Source organism: Tyto alba, unplaced genomic scaffold (assembly GCF_018691265.1).
Source record: "Tyto alba isolate M040663 unplaced genomic scaffold, T.alba_DEE_v4.0 Super-Scaffold_43, whole genome shotgun sequence".
Lineage (NCBI taxonomy): Eukaryota > Metazoa > Chordata > Aves > Strigiformes > Tytonidae > Tyto > Tyto alba.
The window spans coordinates 1,336,525-1,357,219 of record NW_024881319.1 but is presented as its reverse complement, the minus strand read 5'-3'; the positions used below and the strand labels follow the sequence as shown (position 1 = coordinate 1,357,219).

The following is a 20,695-nucleotide window of genomic DNA, read 5'->3' as shown; positions in this document are numbered from 1 at the left end:
GCACTGAAGCCAGGAAGAACAACTTTTAGTTGCAAAAAGATCTCCATAACATTCATCTAAGAAACAGACAAACTGTGACCTTTTGGGAGAGTTCCTTCTCTTCAAGGCAGCCATATTATTGACTTGTGGGCTGAATTTGTTTTACGAGAGTTTTTCAACTCCTTCTCTGCCTGAGTGGGAGACTGGAGGTATGCTTTCCACTGCACCCTGGCTGATCTACAACATAAAGCCATAATCTCCATCATCTAAGCATGGTTCCCACTGCTAAAAAGGTAGGACTGCCTTGATGTGATCACTGGCAGCGTCAGAACCACCTTTCCTGTATCACTGTATATTTTCAGAATATGCAAGACAGGTATCAGTGTATCAGAGTGTCAGTGATGTCTCCACAACTTACCTGTCAATAATGGCACACATGTCAATGGTGACATTGGCAAAGCTTCCCAGCTGGCCTTGCTCCACTGCGTGTAAATCCACCAGCTGATCATCCACATGAATAAACTGCATGCATCCTTGAAATGAATGCTGAAATAGCGAGTGATCCGAGTCATTCATCTGTATAGGAAACCCTGCAGACCAGCAGAATAAAAAGCATTATTAACTTCATATACTATTACTCAAGCCAGTATTTTTTCACAGAAAATGACAGGTTTTCTAGCTGGGGAAGAGAAAGGCAAGGTGGGAAGGAAATATTATACAGTTATTAGATTACATTGAAATGCTGTTGAGTTAAATCATTGGCAACTGCCTGCAAGAATTTATAAAGCACAGCTAATGATACTTTCATTAGTTTCTGTGTACAGGATGAAAGTCTTCTGCTACCCTTCTTCTCTCCTAGCCCATTATTGTTGTTTCTCATTACTTTTCATATAGTCATTAAAGGAATAGGAAAATGATTCATCTCCTTGCTATATTCTAGGAATCACATTCTCATTTTTCTGAGATAAATGTATTCCATATATTCCATGAAGTGAATTTCCAGTTCAGCTTTCTCTAGAACTAAGCCGCTGGGCAATGAATAACTGTACTGGAAACTTTCTGTAAACTTAAAACTAACCCTAAAATCTAATGTCCTCACCCACTTCTGAGGAATCTGAGGATGTTCTGTAGTATTTTATTTTTGCTCTGAATATTCATTTGCCTGTCTTTCTGAAGGTGGTTTATAAGTGGTGAGAATGAACTAGTATCTTGACTCAGGCTGTGGGATTGTTTTTGGAGGACACATTGGACAAGAGCAAGACTTTGGCTACATTGCAAAAGGGACGCAAAAAGAGGAGGAAGAACTGAGAGTGCTGTATAGCTGTTGAATGATGAGGACATCTTGACCTTCGTCAGCCAGAAACCTTAGGAGTATCAAACAGGAATGAGAAAAACAAGAGCTTTGTCTGAAGAAAAGGTGCAAGGTGACGGTTAATGGAAAACATCTGTTCGTTTCTTAAACAGTGGAAAGTTTTCTGCCCTGAGATAAAAGTGTATAGAACACTGTGTTTGTGCTTGTAAGATTTAATTAACCAATAGGCTTAGGATAGCAGTAACTAACTTGTAGCCAATGAGTTGTCTGGCGTATTATGGACAGGGAGTAATAACCAATCAAATGTTAGTCTTAGGCACGTGGACAGTGTGTGAAGAATGCATGTAACCAATCAAGCCTGTTTATGTGTGATCAGTTGCTAGGAAGATATATAAACGCACTTGTATCGGCAATACACAATTTCAATTGACTCTTATAGAATTGCTGGAGTTCGTTATTCTCCTCACTCAGGCTAAAAGGCAGGGAGACAGAGGATGTTTGTATGTAATTATTTAACTCAGTGCCCTTCAGAAGTGAATGTGTTAATTTACTTGAGAAAAATGCCCTTGGTAAGTGGAGAGCCTCATACGCTACTTATAAATCTTTGACAAAGAACTCCCTGAAAAAGCTTCAAGAAAATAATTCGACAGAATCTGTTTAAGATGAGAGCAGGAAGGAAGAGAGAGGGGCTGACAAATGTTTCTTGGTAAAGAAGGTTAAAAGTCTGAAAAATGCATAATGGTTTTGCAAATTTCAGCTAGGAAAATGACTAGCCTTACAGTTCTGCATGGCTGACAGACACAGGTGAAAAAAATCACACACACTTCTTTTGGTAGCTAAAACAGATTATACAGCTCCCACTTTCTTATTCAGCTTCCTGATCCCTAATGCCTCACTGACTTCTTCAATAGCATGGAAACAGCTATTGTGGAGACAAGAGAATAACAGATTATTAAATTGATACTGTTTGAACAGCAGCAGGAAAAAGGAATTAATGTAATTTTAAATTCTGTTCCTGAATACAGTTTCTCATGTGCCACACAAATAGATTGACTAAAGAGAGGGAAATGAACAGGCAGCAGAAACAAGCATCTGGGACTTGAGGACACATGCTGCTTAATGTGGCACCTATTACTAAAAAAAAGCCCAGATACACATAAGTCTTCCTAAAAATATAATTAAGACCAATTTTAACTGAAACGGTTTGCCAGAACATTCATATGACCAATAATGTTTATTAAAATTTTCTAAAACTGTCTTCCCATCAGCTAAAATTACTGCTGGTAGCTCCTAAATTTTCCTGACTCACTTCAATAAGCATTCACTTCAGAGTTCACTGGTGGGCCACAGAATTAATCAATGATGTTATAGTAATTAAGCACTGACCATGCTAAAAGTTAGCTCTGACAAGTATTTCAAGAAATTGGGCAAAGGTTTGTCTTGAGGTCATATCACCTTTGGAGAAAAATTATGACATTATTACAGGGAGCCAAAACTGATATGAGAAAGATAAATAACCGTCTCACACTAATACACATCAGATGGAGAAGGAAAAAGTCCTAGCGATCCCCCAACTGCCTAACTAGGGCATAATAACCTCATCAGACCAACTGCCCCCCACCAAAATAGTCCTAGACTGTGGGAATCGTTATTTTGGATTGGCAGAACAGTCAGGTTGTAGGGACAGGATTTATATTTTCTCCCCAGCATGTGCATTGGCTAATGACTATCTGATGAAAAGAGGACAGGGCTTTCAGAAACCTGCCTTCCACTTTTTTAACTTGTTATTTCCAGTGACTGATTAAACTGATTCATCTGAGGCTTTACAGACAACAGTAGAGAGCGACAGAAAGTACAAGTTAATTCTCATTTGTTTGGTCAATGCAAGCACAATATTTGCATGTTCCTATCAGATGCTTTCTCCAATTATATTTAAACAGCTCACACTTTCAGTATAATTGTCTGTTTTTCAAACTGTCACTGAAACTACACTATAACTCCTCATCAGGAGCCCCAGACTAACACCAAACATATGGTCATTATGATTGTCAGTGCGTTAGCAGAGCTGTGCAGGAAACCTGTGTATCATCTTCTGGTTCAAAGCACTTCCACAATTCCTTTGTTTTAAATATTAAATTCAAGGTTACCAACACTGAGGTAAACTCCTAATAATATTGATACAAATCCAGCAAAGCCAAGGACATTATATGGATATATCTGAATATAATGAAAGATTATCCACCATCCTTCAAGAACTAACTGAAAAAAAGATCAAAACCTAGAGCCACAATTCACTCTTCATATCAAAAAATGTATGAACCAAATAACTAAGCCACTAATGTATGATTAGGTTCAGCTATATGTTCCAACAAATTACTACCAATACTGATAGCATTTGAGAACTAACCACAGAAGCATTTCAATATGTGATTCTCAGCTTCACTGAATCTGAAGTACCAGTTCTTGACTGACCCTATATTAGCACATCGTTATTGCTGGTCTCTGGGACACATTCTGTACTTTGCTACTGGTTGAACCTGCAAACAGGAAAGGAGCAGCTGGATCCCTCAGCCTGGGCAGAGATCCCAAGTCCCTGGGTCCCTAGGCTGGGATCCACGGTCTGGGGTAGGAAGGAGTCATCGGCTGGACTGGCTTGTGGTGGTGCCACTCCTACCATAACTACATAAATCAGTCTTTCCTCTATTACCCAGGAGACTGGTGTACACTGAGCATTAGTCAGTTTGGGATTCTGAATTTTGCTGTATCTATCAATGGATGAAGATTATAATTGGCTCACTCATGTCTTTGCCTGTCTTCCTGATCCTGCCTGTGCTGTCTCTAGTCATGTAAGGAACTAGAAGAGGACAGGTTTTTATGTATCTCCAAAGAGATGGACTATCCTGCAAAGGTCAGACGCCAATTGAATCTCAGTTTTCCCAAGTTCAAGGAAATTTGTTTCCAGGACTTCGTTCTGACCTACCAAACACAGAACAGCCAAATTTCTAGATCCAATTCCTGATTTTAATTCAAACTTGCAGGAAAAATTAGAAAATCTATAGTTTTGATACATACTATATTCTATGTTAGATATCATTTTAATATAATCAAATAATTTTAATAGGTATAATAAAATACCTATGAAACAAAACCCAGTATTTCTTTTCCAGTGTCAAGATCTATTTGTCTCTCTTCCAATCAACTGAGTAAGATTCTATCAAAGACATTATAAGAAAGGAAGTTGAAGGAAGAACACATTCAGGTTTGTGGTATAATAGCAAAAGAACATACAGTCAAAACATGTCATTAAACATCTGATGCACTACTCATTTCTGAGATCTGACATAAGAATGAAATATCATACTGGACTCTGAATATACAATTAGAGATTATTTTGTATCCCTATGTGAAACACTGATATCCATTGAAACAAAATGCAGATTCTATTGTGACAAGAAGATAGTTTTTCTCCACAGCTTGTAAGAATACTACATCATTATATTTTTATTTTGTCTTTTGTTTTATTTTAAGCTAATGATGGGCTGATGTTTGTATACAGATGGTTCTTGGTATTTTACTTCTTTAAATGAATACACCTAATTATAACTTTGAAAAACTAGAAGTATTCCTTCTTCAAGAGCATGAAATAAACTAAACAAACTGCAGAAGTGATAAACAGCGTGTATTAAAAATAAGTATTTTTTTTTCATTTAATTGCATCTCTGTAGAGCTACAGAAATGTTCAAAAAAGCACACACATAAACATTACAAGTATTTGAAGGAATATGGGACCAGTACAGGAGGTTTCAACAATCATGTCTCAACTCCACTCATAATTCTGTATTAGGGAATATGAGGACTAAGGATGGGATTTGCCAAGACATTTGGATCCCATGTCTAGCAACTGTATGAACTATTCCGAAAATAAACATTACTTCAGAGTCTCCCAGTTCAGTGGAGTGCAAAAAGGCAAACCAGAATGGGAACTAAAATTTTTCTGTGTGTGTTTGCAGAGAAAGTTCCAAACTTCTTGAATGAGGCATTTTCTAATAAATTAATCTTTACTATTGCCTTAATTGTTTCATTTGTAGAAATACAGATGTTGAATGCGAGGTAGGGTGTTGTTTTCTTGACTGAGGGAAGTTCATTTTTTAAAGTGGCTAGAGGTTGCTTTTTCTCTTTTTCTTCAGAAACTTCTTGATTTTGCCAGTTGTTAAATACTTCCACTTCCTGCATACTTCAATGGAGTTCAAGAGTAGTCAACCACTTAAGATGTAAATAAAGAGTCCTCAGGAAAAGTACATTAAAAAGACAAACAACTACTTTAAAATAAAAGAGAAAATTTTACATACATTTTAATCCCTTACTGACAGTGATCAAAACAATCTGGACACTGAGATTGTAATAAAGTTAATATAAATAATATATTGAAATGGGACACAAATGAAAAAAAAAAATACGTTGTTAGAAAACAGTTCACTTATTATGAAGCATTCAAGCACAGTTTTATGCTCTGGTGGTTTTTAGTACAAGGGCAATTCTGTTTCATGGTGCAGGAACAGTGAAACAAATTAATAAAATTCTTTGTGTATCATCTGACAAATTAAAACCAATGTAAATGTCTTCTGCTTTTTTAAAATGAAAATTTTATTACCCTTACAAGTGAGTTCCCATGAAATAAATGTGGTACATGTATGGCTGAAACCCTAAAATATGAAATCAGCAAGAACTCTGTTTTGAAATAAACTCAAAAGCTGTCCTGATCTTCCTGTTTAGACAAAATCCTCCTTCAAATAACTGGAAAAAAAGAGCAATAGCAGCAAGTTTCAGTCATCACTTTTTGACATGGAGAGAAGCAGTAAGAATAATCATTATTAGCAGTCTTAGCTAACTTAAGTCAATCTAATGCTTTCTTGCAATTTCTACCGTATTTTATTGGATATATTAGAAAATACAGAAAGCCATGTAATGGTCAAATTGCAGCAAGTCTGTACTTCACTCATACAATATGCTATTCATAGGCTTTCAATTTTATAACAAAGAGAATAAATGTTCACTAGATTTTCAAAGTTCTATTTTACTTCTACAGAAAATCCCCCATAAAGACAAGAAATGTCTAGGGACAGCTGGAGATAATTATACTTAGGAAGATATAAGCAGCATAAAATACTCAATCACTGTTTACTGCCTTTAAGAGGTGTACAGTGTGGAAGTTACACTATTGGCATTAATTGTGTAATCTTATCTGCTGCTCCTACATGAACTTATTTTGTATTTTTATGTAGTACAGAGTTCTGGCTACAATATCACTAAAGTGTATTTACTTCAGTCTCAAACAGTAGTATAGAAGTCGCTGGGCCACTTCAGCTATAGATTCATGTTATATACTCCCACCAACTTTCATCTAAGAGATTTATATTTTAACGAACTTTTTTTTTTTTTTTTTCCCAGTTCAGTTAACAAAGATGTCAAAATGAAAGTATCTAGTGGTGAGTGGCTAGCCACCCAAGCAAAATCACTGTGAGCTACAGTTTGTATGACAGCAATACATCACTTTGTGGTAAACAGCACCAGTTCAGAACTGAGTTTTTGTTTAGGTACCTTAAACATGCCATTGCTAGTTTCATTCCATTCACTCCATGTTTGCCAGTGTTCCAAATTATCTCACTTAGCTTCTACTATCAACTATAACCAACAGAATTATCTCTTGGTCACAAAGACTTTGTTGGAGCTTTGCTGCTAATAAATGTTTCTACATATTTAGAATTTGAAGAGCGATCTGATTTGAAGTGCATTCAAATAATCAGCACATCTTAAATGTCTATTCTGACACTTCTGCTAGCAGCACCTTCCAGACTTTTAACACCTTAAATTTATTTTTCAGACTTCCAGAACTAACTTTAGCATTTTAACCATTGGTGACAAGTATATAACCATATAGATAGTTTCTAGAGGTCAAAATTAAGGATGTCCATTAAATATGCCAGGTAGATTTAAAGATTAACATTGTTAATCTTTAATGAACAAACTAAAAAATAATTATTTGGATATTTTTAAAGCTATCTTAATAATTTTCATATTTTGCAAAGCTTAGATTTTCCTTGATTAATCATATTTTTGTTCTTAGATTCACATTAAATTATATTATCTGAGCAATGAAATTAAGTACATTAAGTTCTGTAGTGCTTAACAGAATCTCTATAAACAGTCAATAAATTCATAGTAATGGCTATCCTTACAGCTTATTAGAATCACATGCAAAAAAAAGGTAATTAATTTTAAAATCTTAGCATTACAAACTATAACAAATTTTCACTTATTACATTTTCATTTTATAATAACTGTAAAGACATACCATGGTACTTTTTTATCAGTTACATTTTTTACTATGAATTAGATGAAGACAAGATGAAAGAATAGCAGGATAAAGAGGGAAAATAACAAGGTCATTCCAATACTTTAAAAGTATACATAGCAATGTGATTAATAGTCCTACTTTTTAATAGATTAGTTACGCCATTTGCTTGTATTATGAGATATTTACAAACTCTTGGAATTACATACCCATTTGGGCAAACTGGATAGTTTAACTTAATAAGGTGTTGCACATCTTTAACTCAGTAGTAGAATGGAACTTTTTATCTGGTTTTGATTGGTTGGTTGGTTGGTTGTTTTTTTAAGGTGGTCATGATTTAAAAAATATTTAACCTTATTTATACTTAGAAACACAAATATAAAAATAGATTGCCAGCAGATTGTCTTTCCAAACTTAGAAAGAAATAACAAAGAATCTCAACAATGTAAATACACATACTCTCTTTTCTGAATCAGAGCTAATTTATCTGTAGCACATAATTTGTACCTGCAGTTCACGTGAAAAATTAGCAACCCTTAACATTGTTATAAGTGGAAAGCACTCTTGCAGCAGTGCATATTCAACTTGTATTAATAATAGAAAGCAATCCATATAATAAATCAGAATGAACTCTAGCCAACAACAAGAACAACAAAATCCATTTTCTGTTATCTCCATAATTATTTAAAGCTATTATGAGTGCAAACATTTAACTAAATGGAAAGGAACAAAAGTCTACTTGTCTCTTACTCTTAAAATTTGATTATTAGAAAGGATCACCATTTTGTTATCATTTTCAAACTTGATGCTCTATCTCTCTCTCAAAAAAAAAAAAAAGAGATGAAAATACTATCATTTTAGAAACTCGTCTTTGACCTTGTACAATCAGAAAACTAAAGAAAATAATTCCAGCTGTTGGGTTATGGTGCATTGGTGCATTTCTACTTTCTCAGATCACTGAACTTTTACTTTATTACAAGTCTGTTCACTTGAAACAAGGTGTGTGTACAGTAGGAAAATACTAGAAAGTAATATACAGAAACTACTTTACCCTCATTATCCTTTTTTAATAAAAAATCCCCAGGCAATTTGTTTTCAAAGAACTTGAATGTAAGTTTAAACTGAAACCACAAAATAATCCCTTAAGAAGCATAACCCTTAACATTCTATTTTACTCGCAGTATTAATATCAAGTCCAATGGAGCCAAGGAGATCTCTTAAACACTCTGTGTATTCAAATGCACAGCAGGCATAGCAGCAAAGGCATCATACAATAGTGGCTCAAAGTCAATGTGAGTTTTTTTGAATAACAAGTTACAAGAATTAACTGTGACAAATTGTATTAGGCTCATTAAAATTTCTCTTGAAAGTGCTTTAAAATGTGTGATAGTATATATTGATTGACTCACATCTGAAGAAAATATGCTATATATTAAAAGAATTGTGCTTACTTCCTTGAAATAAAGTTTGGTTTTTGTTTTCTTGGAAATATACTCTGGTAAGTACACAATGACAATATTTTTATTGATATGCCACATCCAGGATAGATTTCTTCTTTCTGTAATACTGAATGATTCCTTCCAAAATGATTGAAGCAATTCAGTGTGTTGACGAAAGCGACATAAAGAATACTACAGCTGCCCAAATATAAAAGAAATCTTAACTTTCCAAATTCTGTTTTGTTGTTTGATGTAATATTTATACTCTTAAAAGTTCCAAATAATTATAGAAATTATGATGGATGAATTTTAAGATTTATTTTCAACAGAATCTCAACTAAAATCTTTAACAGGTATCAGGCAGTTACCTTCAATTGGTATTGATATTGGCTGTTTTAGTGATGCATCAGAGAGTGTGAAAATAAAGACCTAATTTACAGTCACTTATGAAAAAAACAATTATTATAAAATCATAAAATAATTTCCTTTAGAAGGGACCTCTGGAGATGATCTGATCCAAAATGCTCTTCAGAGGAGGTCAAATTACAACAGGTTACTTAGGGATTTATCCAGTCCAGTTGACTGTCTCTGAGGATACAGACTTCAGAACCTCTCTAGACAAACTGTTATAATGTTTGACCACCCTCACAGTTGAGAAATGTCCTTGTATTTAAACAGAATATGCCACATTTCAACTTCAGTCTGTTCCCTTTTGTCTTATCAAGAATAGTCTGGATCCATCTTCTCTACACCCTCCCAGCAGGCAGCTGTAGACAGCAAGAAGATCTTCCTTCAGCCTTCTCTTTGGAGGCTAAATAAACCCAGTTGTCTCTGCCAGCCTCTCCTCATACATCAGTGCTTGAGGCCCTTAACCCTCTTGCTGATCCTCTGCTTGACTTGCAATGACTTGCATGTCATTGCCTTTCTTGTACTGGGGGACTCAACACAATGTGCTCCTGTGCTGGTTTTGGTTGGGATAGAATTAATTTTCTTCGCAGTAGATTGTATGGGGCAATGTTTTAGATCTGTGCTAAAAACAGCGCTGATAATGCAGAGATGTTCTCCTTATTGCTGAGCAATGTTTATACAGAGTCAAGGCCTGTTCTGCTTCTCACTCCACCCAACAAAGAGCAGGCTGAGGGTGCACAGGAATTTGGGGGGGACACAGCTGACCCCAACTAACAAAAGGGATATTCCATACCATATGACATCATGGTCAGCAATGAAAAGCTGGGGAAGAAGAAGGAAGGGGGGACATTTGGAGCTATGGAGTCTGTCTTCCCAAGTCACTGTTACATGTGATGGAGCCCATCTGTCCTGGGGATGGCTGAGCTGCCTGCCCATGGGAAGGGTGAATGAATTCCTTGGTTTGCTTTGCATGCATGCACCACTTTTGCTTTACCTACTAAACTGTTTTTATCTCAACCCACAAGTTTTCTCACTTTTACCCTTCCAATCCTCTCCTTCATCTCACCTATGGGGAGCAAATGAGCGAGCAGCTCGGGGGGATTGAGATGCCAGCTGGGATTAAACCATCACAGCTCCAGATGTGGTGTTGCCAGGGATGATGGAGGGGAAGAATCACTTACTGCAGTGTGCTGACTCTGCTCTTGCTGGTACAGCTAAGTATGCCTGTGGCTGCCTTCACCACAAGGGCACAACTTCTGCTTATGTTCAACATGTCCCTGAGCACCCAAGGTTCTTTTCTGCAGAAGTCTTTATCCAGTTGATGACCAGATCAGACTGATGTGCTGGATTATTCAGTCCTGGTGCAGGACTTTGAGTTTGTCTTTACTGTAAATGAGGAGATCTCAGTCAACTCATTTCTCCAGCACATTGAGGTCCAAGTGAATAGCAGCCTTAAATTCCAGCATACCAACCACTTCCCCTAGTTTGCTATCATCCACAAATTGATGAGGGTGCACTCCATCCCATTACCCGGGTTGTTTATAAAAACATCAAACAGTATCAGCCCCAGCATCTGTCCCTGAAGAATGCCACTAGTAACTGGTCACCACTTAGACTTTGTGCTGTTGATCGCCACCATCTGAGCCTGATGTCCAGTCAATTTTCCCCCACCTTATAGTTCATCTATCCAGTCGGTATTTCACCAATGTCCTATAAAGATTCTATGCAGACTGTGTTGAAGGCCTTTTTAAGCTCAAGGTATACAATCTTCACTATTCTCAATGTTATCTCATCCATGGAGCCAAAGATAGAGAGCAATCTCAGGTATCTTCCAAAATTAGCATAACGTTTCAAAGATCATTAACAGCAACCTTATAATGAGGTTGGCTACCTCTATCAGAACTCTTGGATCCAGCCCACCTGACTCCACAGATTTCTCTACATCCAATTTGCATGTGTGGTCCTTGATCTGGTATTTCTGTGATGTGGACTTAACTGCCCCAGGCTCTGTCACTAGTCAGAGGGGCTTGGGAGGCCAGAAAGCAAACTTTACCAAGAAAGGCCAAAGGAAGGAAGGCAAAAAGTATCTCAGCCTTTTCCATGTCCTCTGTCCCTAGCTCTCTATCCCACTGATCAGTGGAATCACATTTTTCTTCATTTCCATTTGCTGCTGTTATACTTACTGAAGACTTTCTTGGTGTTGTCACATCCCTGCTGTCATATCCCTTCAACTCAAGCTGAGTTTTGGCTTTCCCAGTTCCAACCCTGCATGCTTGAGCAATGACTCTATGTTCCTTTTTGAACCCTCACACTGCTTCTGCTTGGTGTGTTGTTTCATTTTTGCATTTGAACTCAGTCAGGTGTTCCCTTTTTCCTATAGCTATGATAGTTTCATTTAAACAATATAAATTATTGAAATAGATCCGTTAAAATATACAAAAAGGCCAGAGTTTTCTTTCACTTTGACTGTATGGATGCCATGAAATTCCAGACATATACACACACACTCTCTAGTATCCATTGGGAAAGAAAAAAAAAATCAATTTTAATGTAAATTGTCCTAATGTCCACTTTGTTCATATTATGTTCTTTGCAGGCATGTTATGTTCTTTGCAGAGTGAGACTTCAGGGTATTTTTGGTAAGTGCCAAATGTTAAAAACTTTTTCTAGTTAGGGTTTTTTCCTACACAGTTGAAACTCTAAACAGCATAATGCATTGGTAGTTAAAAGGAGTATGAAATGCATCTGAGGAAAGAGGCTGAGAAAGGAAGGGATGAAGGAAGAAAGGAGAATTACATCTAACCTCTGTGCCTCCTATCCTTCTGTTGTTCTTTGTCTCTCAATCACAAAACCAAAGTAACATTTACTTTGAGACAATGAGGAAAAGAGCAACAACTTAGCTGAGGACAGGCTCTGCAGACCCTGTTACTCATCTGGCAAAACAGGGTTGCCTTTCTCCAGTCCTTTTTCTCTCTTTTCTGCTGTGGTGAGCCAAACTACACAAAAAAAAAGCTCCATGGCAACTTTATCAAAATCTTGTGCAGGATTATACTTCCATTTTCTGGGGTGAACAGACTTCCTCGTTACAGGGAGGAGAATGGATTCCCTTAGTAGATCTTTGTTAAAATTGAAGCAGAGGAGGTAAGAACTGTGGATGATATAATTTTTTCTTGTCTGTGAAACACAGGCATTTTTGGGAAGCTTGGCAAAAAGATGAGGGATTTAACTCTAGCTGAACTCTGCTAAAAGGTAGACTGCAGGATTTAGGGGAGAGTTATGTTGTGTAAGACATGGGTGACTGCTTTAATTTGGAACATAAGGATTTTTTCAGGGGAGATAAGAGAAAGACAAAGACTGTAAAGGTTATTACAGAGATGCTGGAATTTGAGCCTGGGACAAGCCAGCAAATGAATGTCCATGACAGAGAGAGGGACCAAAATATTTCACGAAGTAATTAAGCTAAAATAGATGAAACAGCTGAGAACCAGGAGGCTTACATGGCTATTAAGAATCACTAACTTGTTCACTGACTGAGCAGACCCATCTGATTCATAATTTTGTATCTTAACAAAATAACATTTAAAGATTTGCTTGCTTTTGAAAAGACTAAGATAAATGCAATGATTTTCTCTGAGTATGGCTTGGAGCCTCTGAATTTGTTTAAAGTGAAAGACCAGCTTTCTGTGCATTGTACCTGAAGTGATGAAAACAGCAAATATGTGTAATCAAATGATCACAAAGGAAAACAAATATGACACTTAGCACCTCTTGGCAAAGTAATAAAGAGGCTTAGAGAATCTAAACCACTCCACTGACTTCATGTAGGGTTTCATGTGGCTAAAATCATACGTGTCACTGAAAAAAAGAGGAATGTTTTTACATATGTAGTTTAAGCCCACAAGTTTTTATTCAAGCAAGCACAAGCATATACATAAGTCTATGTATGGAAGCTCAATATAAAAGGCTTATTCTCTCAAATTATTTATCTTCCTATCTTGTAGGTAGAATTGTCTTGATATTATGGCTTTAAATAGCACAGGCAACAGAGCACAGGAGACCAGCACTACGTTCTATCTGATTTAATTATCAACAAATTTTGTCTACCTTGAGAGGATATAGTAGCAGTAGTGAAGTCCTCATCGCACATGTGATTGAAAGCTAGCCTTAAACATGACACAAACAATACTTAAATAAATTATCCAGACAGGTGGCAAATGACTGTGTATATAATTTCTAGGCTTCGTCAGATCACATATCCAGAGATCTAACTTTTTTTTTTCTCTCCTTTTTTTCCTTGTACCATTTCTAGTGTTCCTCAGAAATAAACAAGAGGCTTTCTTTTATTACAGTCAGCAATCAGTGTGAAATAGATTTTTTAGCCCAACAACCATATAACTTTGCTACATACAGAAACATGTATTTGCATTTCACTCTTCATGTTCTTATCAGAAATCAGTGTGCTTGTGCACAATGCCAGTTACAATCAGGTTCTATTTCTATATGTCTACATATGGTATATGTAGTTCCCATGTTGGTGATTTGCAGAAGTCAACAACCACAACACTGATTTGTGGATAAGAATACATAGGACACATTTTTTAAGCAGGAATATTCGGGTATATTTTGATGTTTATTATAATGTTCATAAAGGAAAAGAAACAATTAAAGTCCAGTTCTAATCTGAGAGACAAACATAGGAATATTTGTACTCAATTTTCCTCGAGATGTAAATATGGCAAGAGTAAAAAGGAGAGAAAAAGTGAAAGGGAGAAAGCAGCACATTGCTAGAGTCAAGCAACTGCACATACAATGATAATTATCAAGATTTATTTCTTCAAGTTGGTCTGGGCAGTGCATCTGAGGAAAATACAACTCGGCAAAAAACATGATTTGCCAATCATTAATGTTTAACATTTAAATCCAATTACACTTAAGCACAAGGAAGAGGTGTTAGCAGAGGCCTATTTTTAAGACAAGGACAGAGAAAGGCAGAAATTGATAGCATTTAGAATGGGAAGTCCGAAATTTCTTGATCTGAACTCCAGTTAAGAATGATCAGATTATACTGCCTGTATTATTTTGTCTTCTGTAATCCAGGTAACCATTACAGACATCTGAATTCTCTTAGAAGAGCCATCCTACCTTATAAAAAAACCTAGTTAATCTATTTTAAAAAAATTAGGTTTATATTGAGAACTAATTTAAGTGTGTCCACTTAAGACATGAAGAGAGTGAAGGCTTCTGTGATTCATAGGCTAGTCACTGGAGTCTAATAAAGCACTTCAATGCAAAGGTCTTGCCAAGACCTATCTAAATGAGGGCATTCAGAGACTATGTAAAAACTGAAGTCTTGCACACAAGACTTACACACATGCATATATTCGCACATATGAAAGAGAATTTGCACTCAAAAAGTTCAGTTATTGTCAAGAATCTTCCAAATATCCATTGTTACAATCAAGTAAAGATGCAGATGGGTGTATATCACTGGAAAATGTGGAAAATACATACACACTTATATCAGTGTTGGTCTTCAGGAAAGAGGTGAGAGCTTTGTCAGTATGCATTTTTAGGAGTTATGTCAACTAGATTCCACCAAATTTATCTGATTGGCAAGGATAAAAAGCAGCTACTTATATAATTTTGAAAGACTTTGAAGTCTATCAAAAAAACATTACAGAGAAAATACTGGATAGCAATGATCTCAAGTAAAAAACCTAAATTTAATTATCAGAACAATAAACACAGTGATACAGATGGAGATGTACTACCTGCTCATTTCTAAGGCCACCGGCTATCAAAGCTAACACTGACCACATAAACAGAATCTGTTATTTCACTACATCACTGCAATTTTAACTCAAAATCTCATGAGTTAAGAGGTGACATCATTCAGTTCTGTCACTTAATTTACAAACAAAAGGTAAGTAAATATTTTGATACACACAAGCCAAGGAACACTTGGCTGGAGAGTGAAGATTCTCCACAGGCAGCAGAAAGCGCATTATAAGAATTATATAGCTGCTGCTCAAGAGAAGAAAAACTTTGGAAAATAATATGATTACTTGAAAACTAAAAACTTACATAAATTATCTACCCTGATTTATAAATGAAATTTTAATTATGTGTTTTGAGAAAATTAGGTAACTATAGCAAAAAAACAGAAACAATAACTATCGAATTTACATGACTCCAATATTAACTTGTCATACAACAGTGAAATCAGAATTCTATTTATAGAATACAAGCATTACTTTTTAGAAACAGAGATGTTCCCTATTTTTCCAACCCTGACGCCTTCACAAATATTTACAAGTCAACAAAGCTATGAGCAACGCTTACATTGAAACTATTCAACCAAGTTCTTGAATGTAGCTTCCTAGGTCAATACCATCTCCCAAAATGTTATTCATATCCTACTCTCCAACAAGGGCAGATTTTAAGTTCAGTACAACAGATGTGCACCTATTATTATATTTGCACATACGTATTTTGTCTACTCCTCCTTACACACTCTATTTTCAGGAACACAAATAGATATTTTCTAATAATTCAGAGAGAAAACTTAGGGATGACTTAGCAAATCAGATAACAGGGGGAAAGGATTTATAGTGTTTTAAGATATATTTGAGAAATTAATGGCAGCTTAGGGTGATTTTCAACTTCTGAATCAAGGTTGTGATATGAAACCTTTGTTGTGTAAATTGTTGATATTCCGAAGGAGAAGAGAAAAAAATTGATTTCTCTGTTCATCATGTTTATACCATGTTTGTATTGTACTAATACAATACTTCAGATCTTCTGTTGGTTACCTGTAAGGGCATATATAGATTTGGAAGTTGCTTTTTTTAAAAAAACCTCCTTGATGTATCAGTAGACTTTCAATGTATTTTCACCATTCTGTGAAGCACTAAATTGCCACAGCAAGACTAAATCTGACACAGTGATCCCAGAGGTTTTAAGTTCTCGAGTGAATCCCCTTGACCTGCTCATTTAAAATGCTCAGCTAGCTGGAATGACAGATATTTCTGGAGTGGCTTAAAGGTAAGATCTCTGAAGGCAAGATCTATTCACCAGGATCATGGGAAAATTCAAACCTATCAATGCCTCTTGCAGGATTAGACCATTGGTGCTGCCTCATGATCTCTCCAATTCTTTTGCTGTCATTACTAATATTCAGGTCTTATTAATTTGCATTGTGATCAAAAGTCAGGACTAGGGCACTGGGAATTTTATGATGGAAGATTAATTCATGTAGAGAAAATGGCCCAGAACCTCTTGGATTAAGTATCTACCACACAGAATTAAAGGAAACAGAAGACCATGACTCTCTAGCCCTGTGTTTCTAAACTATATCTGAGATACAGTATCTGAAAGTGTAGAGAATATTTAATAATGAATATACCTTTTAATAATTTAGATTTTTCCTTCCCTTCAAAATCCCAGTATCTAGACCACAAAGGCTCAAATTTAGGATTCTGTGCAGAGAAAACATACTTCAATATTTTTTTGGCACAAGTAGCAAAACATAAGGAAGTTTTTAAAGATGAGTTTTAACACTGTAGCTGTGTGCAGCAACTTATAAAACATAGGCTAATTTGATTAACATTTTTGCTGACACTAGGTTACAAAAAATTAACAGATACTTCCCTTTTCTGTCATTCTATCAGTAGTTCTTTGATAGAACAAAATCGAAAGAATATGCCAAAAGTCTTTTTTAAATAAATTTTCATAATTAAGTTTGATTACTTCTATTTCCAAATAGCTACAGATGTTTTTCTAATTAGCACTGGGAATTTTATACTGGCACTGGCTCTGCTGTCTTTTCCTACAGGAAATTGTACACTTCTACCCATTAACTTGAGTGAATAAAGAATGTCAACAGGATAACATGCACAAACATTCTGTTAGCCACATTTCTACACTGCTTTTTTTTATTGGGTGCATTCCCTCAGGAGTCTACACTGTTAATACTGTAAAATTATATTGAAAATGCCATAAAGCACACAGACATCTGACTTGACACCAGTATTGAATTTCAGCACTGTGTACTTAAAATGCCATTTAAAATATTGTCTAATGATTAGGTCCAGGCGAGGAGAAGCTGTCACAACATGAATAGTTAATTAAAATGATTACACTAATAAAAATTATAATATTACTCTCAGGAGAAATAATATGTAATATGTCCTTCTTTATCTGGGTTGTAATCAAGTATACTTGACACGTTGAGCAGTATTTTAACTTATTTCAATTTATTTCACAGAACGGTGTTAGAAGACACCATCGTGGCAAGTCTGCTGACTGGCCCCTGCAAAACCCTAACACTCTCCATGGAAACTGTATGAATATTGGATCTACACCTCTTCCTTAGGCTGGTAGGTCTTGATACTTCTGATATCTGGGATATCTGTTGACAAGCATTGATATTGTTATGATTAAAGCAACAAATACAACCTTTCAGAAGTTTTGCCCTCAATTTACCATTTCCATAGCCTGAAAAGAAAGGCAAAGTTGTGTTCTATCATTTTCTGCACACCTGCTGCAAATTTTGCTGTCAAGGTGTGTGCATATCTGCAATTAATGGCATTTACACATGCAGACTGGATAGGAAATGCATCCCTAGCGCATTTGATGTCTAATTACTTGCCCACTATTGCCCTAATTTGTGGAACTCTATCTTCTAGGAAGCATTTAAACATTCTGCTGAAAATTTATCTTTCAAGCTCTTTCTAATAATTCATACTGATTAATCATGCTTATATATTTGCATAAAGAGTACTGTATCAAGGCAAACAACTGATCTGCAAAGAGGAAAAGAAAAGCATACCAACATTACACCTTCAGCTACTGTTAATCAACCTAGAGGAATGTCACGAGCTGAGAACTAGCTTTGTTCTTCCATAGTTAAAAGAATGTCTTCTTAGGTTGACTTCTGTTGGTAGTTTACATTGAACTGTGAAAAACTTTATATGGTAATAAAGACTATTCCCTTATGTACTTTGGTAATGTGAACAGTAAGTAATGTAAGAATTACAGTTAATAAGGATTTTAGAACAAGGTTGTTTCTCAGATTTAAAATGCAAGGATTTTATATGTTAGGGATTTATCCTATGCAGAGATACATGTCATTTTTGTTTTCAGCTGAGCTACTCCATCCTGAGACTCATGTTAAAACTGGAAACAGGAAGATTAGAAGTAGGCAGCTTTGATCTGAATGCATTTGATATTATCTTATTAGATTTGTCAGAATTTGAACTTTATAGGTGACCCTAGTTGTCCAGAAACGCAGCTGTTTGGTTGACATGGTGCTACAAGTGAAATTCCCCTGCATATAGATGAATAGCCCTGACTGGAGATTAGGCTCCAAGCACATGAGAATTTAATCTCCAAAGTATCATACTCTCTTATTAAGCCATGCATAACATGCTACTATATTCAGATGATCTGAAAAGACTCTGCATACAATAAAAAAGAAAAAGCAATAAAACATTTTCCTCACTACTGTGAATTTCCACTATTCAGATAGACAAGATTTTCTCCCATTTCCACTGTCATGTATTCATTCACCATTCTTTGAAGTCTCTATTCTCCTTAATGTATATTTAATCTTTCTACCTTTTTGCAAATTCCCCTCTCAGTTTTTCACTCCATTTGCTGCCACAATCTTGCCTTCTGCCCATCTGCATCTCTATTCCATGGCTCACTGCTTTCTTTCTTTTCTGTTTATTACTTCCCATTTTCTCCAATAACAACTTTTTTTTCAACTTTCTTATTCTTGTATAAACATAAAAATAACCACATTGTCCCTAAGAGTGACCAGAAGTAGATTCTCAGGAAAAAACATACGAACACAGCAAGCACAGGGTGATATGTCCCATGGTGTACTCTCTCTTGAATTCCTGTTGTGTGCAATAAAGCGACACCTTGAGGCAGTTTGCACACCTTACTTCTATTTAATAGCTGTTGATGGACTTTTCTTCTATGAAGTGAAATAACTGCTCTTTGAAATCACTTACACTGTCTGCAGAAGTATTTTACATTTGAATATACTTGCATTCATTTAAAATATGCTATTAGTGTTTGGATTGTGAGAAACACAGAATAATCATTTCCTATGTACATTTTCCATGCCATGCATGACTGCAAACCAGATCACACCCCTCCTGATATAAGAGCAAAATGAGGAGCCTTTTCTGTTCTTCTTTTCTTCTCATACCAAAGTTTTGATCAGTTTTGTCACCCCTCCCATAAGCCTTTTCTACCTCTACTATATCTTTCTAACATGAGCTGACCATATCAAAATGCGCAAAATATTCAAAAGGTGAGGATACATCACTCATTTATAGTGGTATTAGCTCCCATTTTTATCTCTTGTCAGCTCAGTTTCTTGAAGAACCTGTGAGAATGAACTAAGTCTAAAGCTTTTTTTGAAATTCAGGTGTATCAGCTGGACTGTTGTTTACTCATATGCTTACTGACTGCCATGAATTGCTGTGAGCCCCTCTACAAGAATCACGTAGATTCTTTTTTTCCATGCAAAAAGTATTTCAATATCAGATTTTTACTGATTTGCCTTCACTTCAGAAATCAGATTTATTCTCATGCCCTTCCTGTTATCCTTCATAAAGTGTTGTCACTTTTCCCAGCTTCTATACTACTAGAACACTGACTGACAAGAGAGATAAGCAATCAGTTAATAGTTGCTTATTTTTCATATCTGTCTGCCTTTAGAACTCGCTGGTGAATGGTCTTTGCTCTTGGAAATGTTTCTTCATTTAGGTACTCAAAGCGTCCCTTCACTGCAGTAACTACGTATCCCTGGATCTCTCAGTTCCTCCTTGTTTCAACACAATCCTTCTGGTTGATGCATATCCACACTTCCATTTTTTGCATGTTATCTGGCAGTTTCTAGTATGAAATCTGAATTCTGCTAGCCCAGGTGCTGTCTAAGTCTCCTGAGTCCCAGGTATCCCCAGACCAGAGATGTATCAGAATATATGAAAGTTTATCTTTCCTATATTAACTTATTCTCTTTGATTATATAAAAAAAAAAGATACTCTAATTCTTTTACAATAAAAATACCCCAGATGTCAACTATTTATACAGTTTTCAAAGTACAGTTCAAAAGAATCCTGTAAAATAATGTTGATTTGAGTTTTATGTTTTAAATATTGTTAGACTTTTTTTAATCAGGCAACATT

At 35.8% G+C, this 20,695-nt stretch overlaps 1 protein-coding gene across 1 annotated transcript in view; it reads right to left on the bottom strand.

Annotated features, from left to right (window-relative positions):
* Positions 1-397: 397 nt before the first annotated feature.
* The window catches only part of LOC122154666 (contactin-associated protein-like 2), a gene marked incomplete at its 3' end in the record, with an annotated part of 73,532 nt that continues 53,234 nt past the window's right edge, over positions 398-20,695 (bottom strand). The window contains exon 3 of the mRNA XM_042805009.1: positions 398-569. Within this exon, the coding sequence (XP_042660943.1) occupies positions 398-569 (172 nt within the window). The remainder of the gene's footprint in view (positions 570-20,695) is intronic.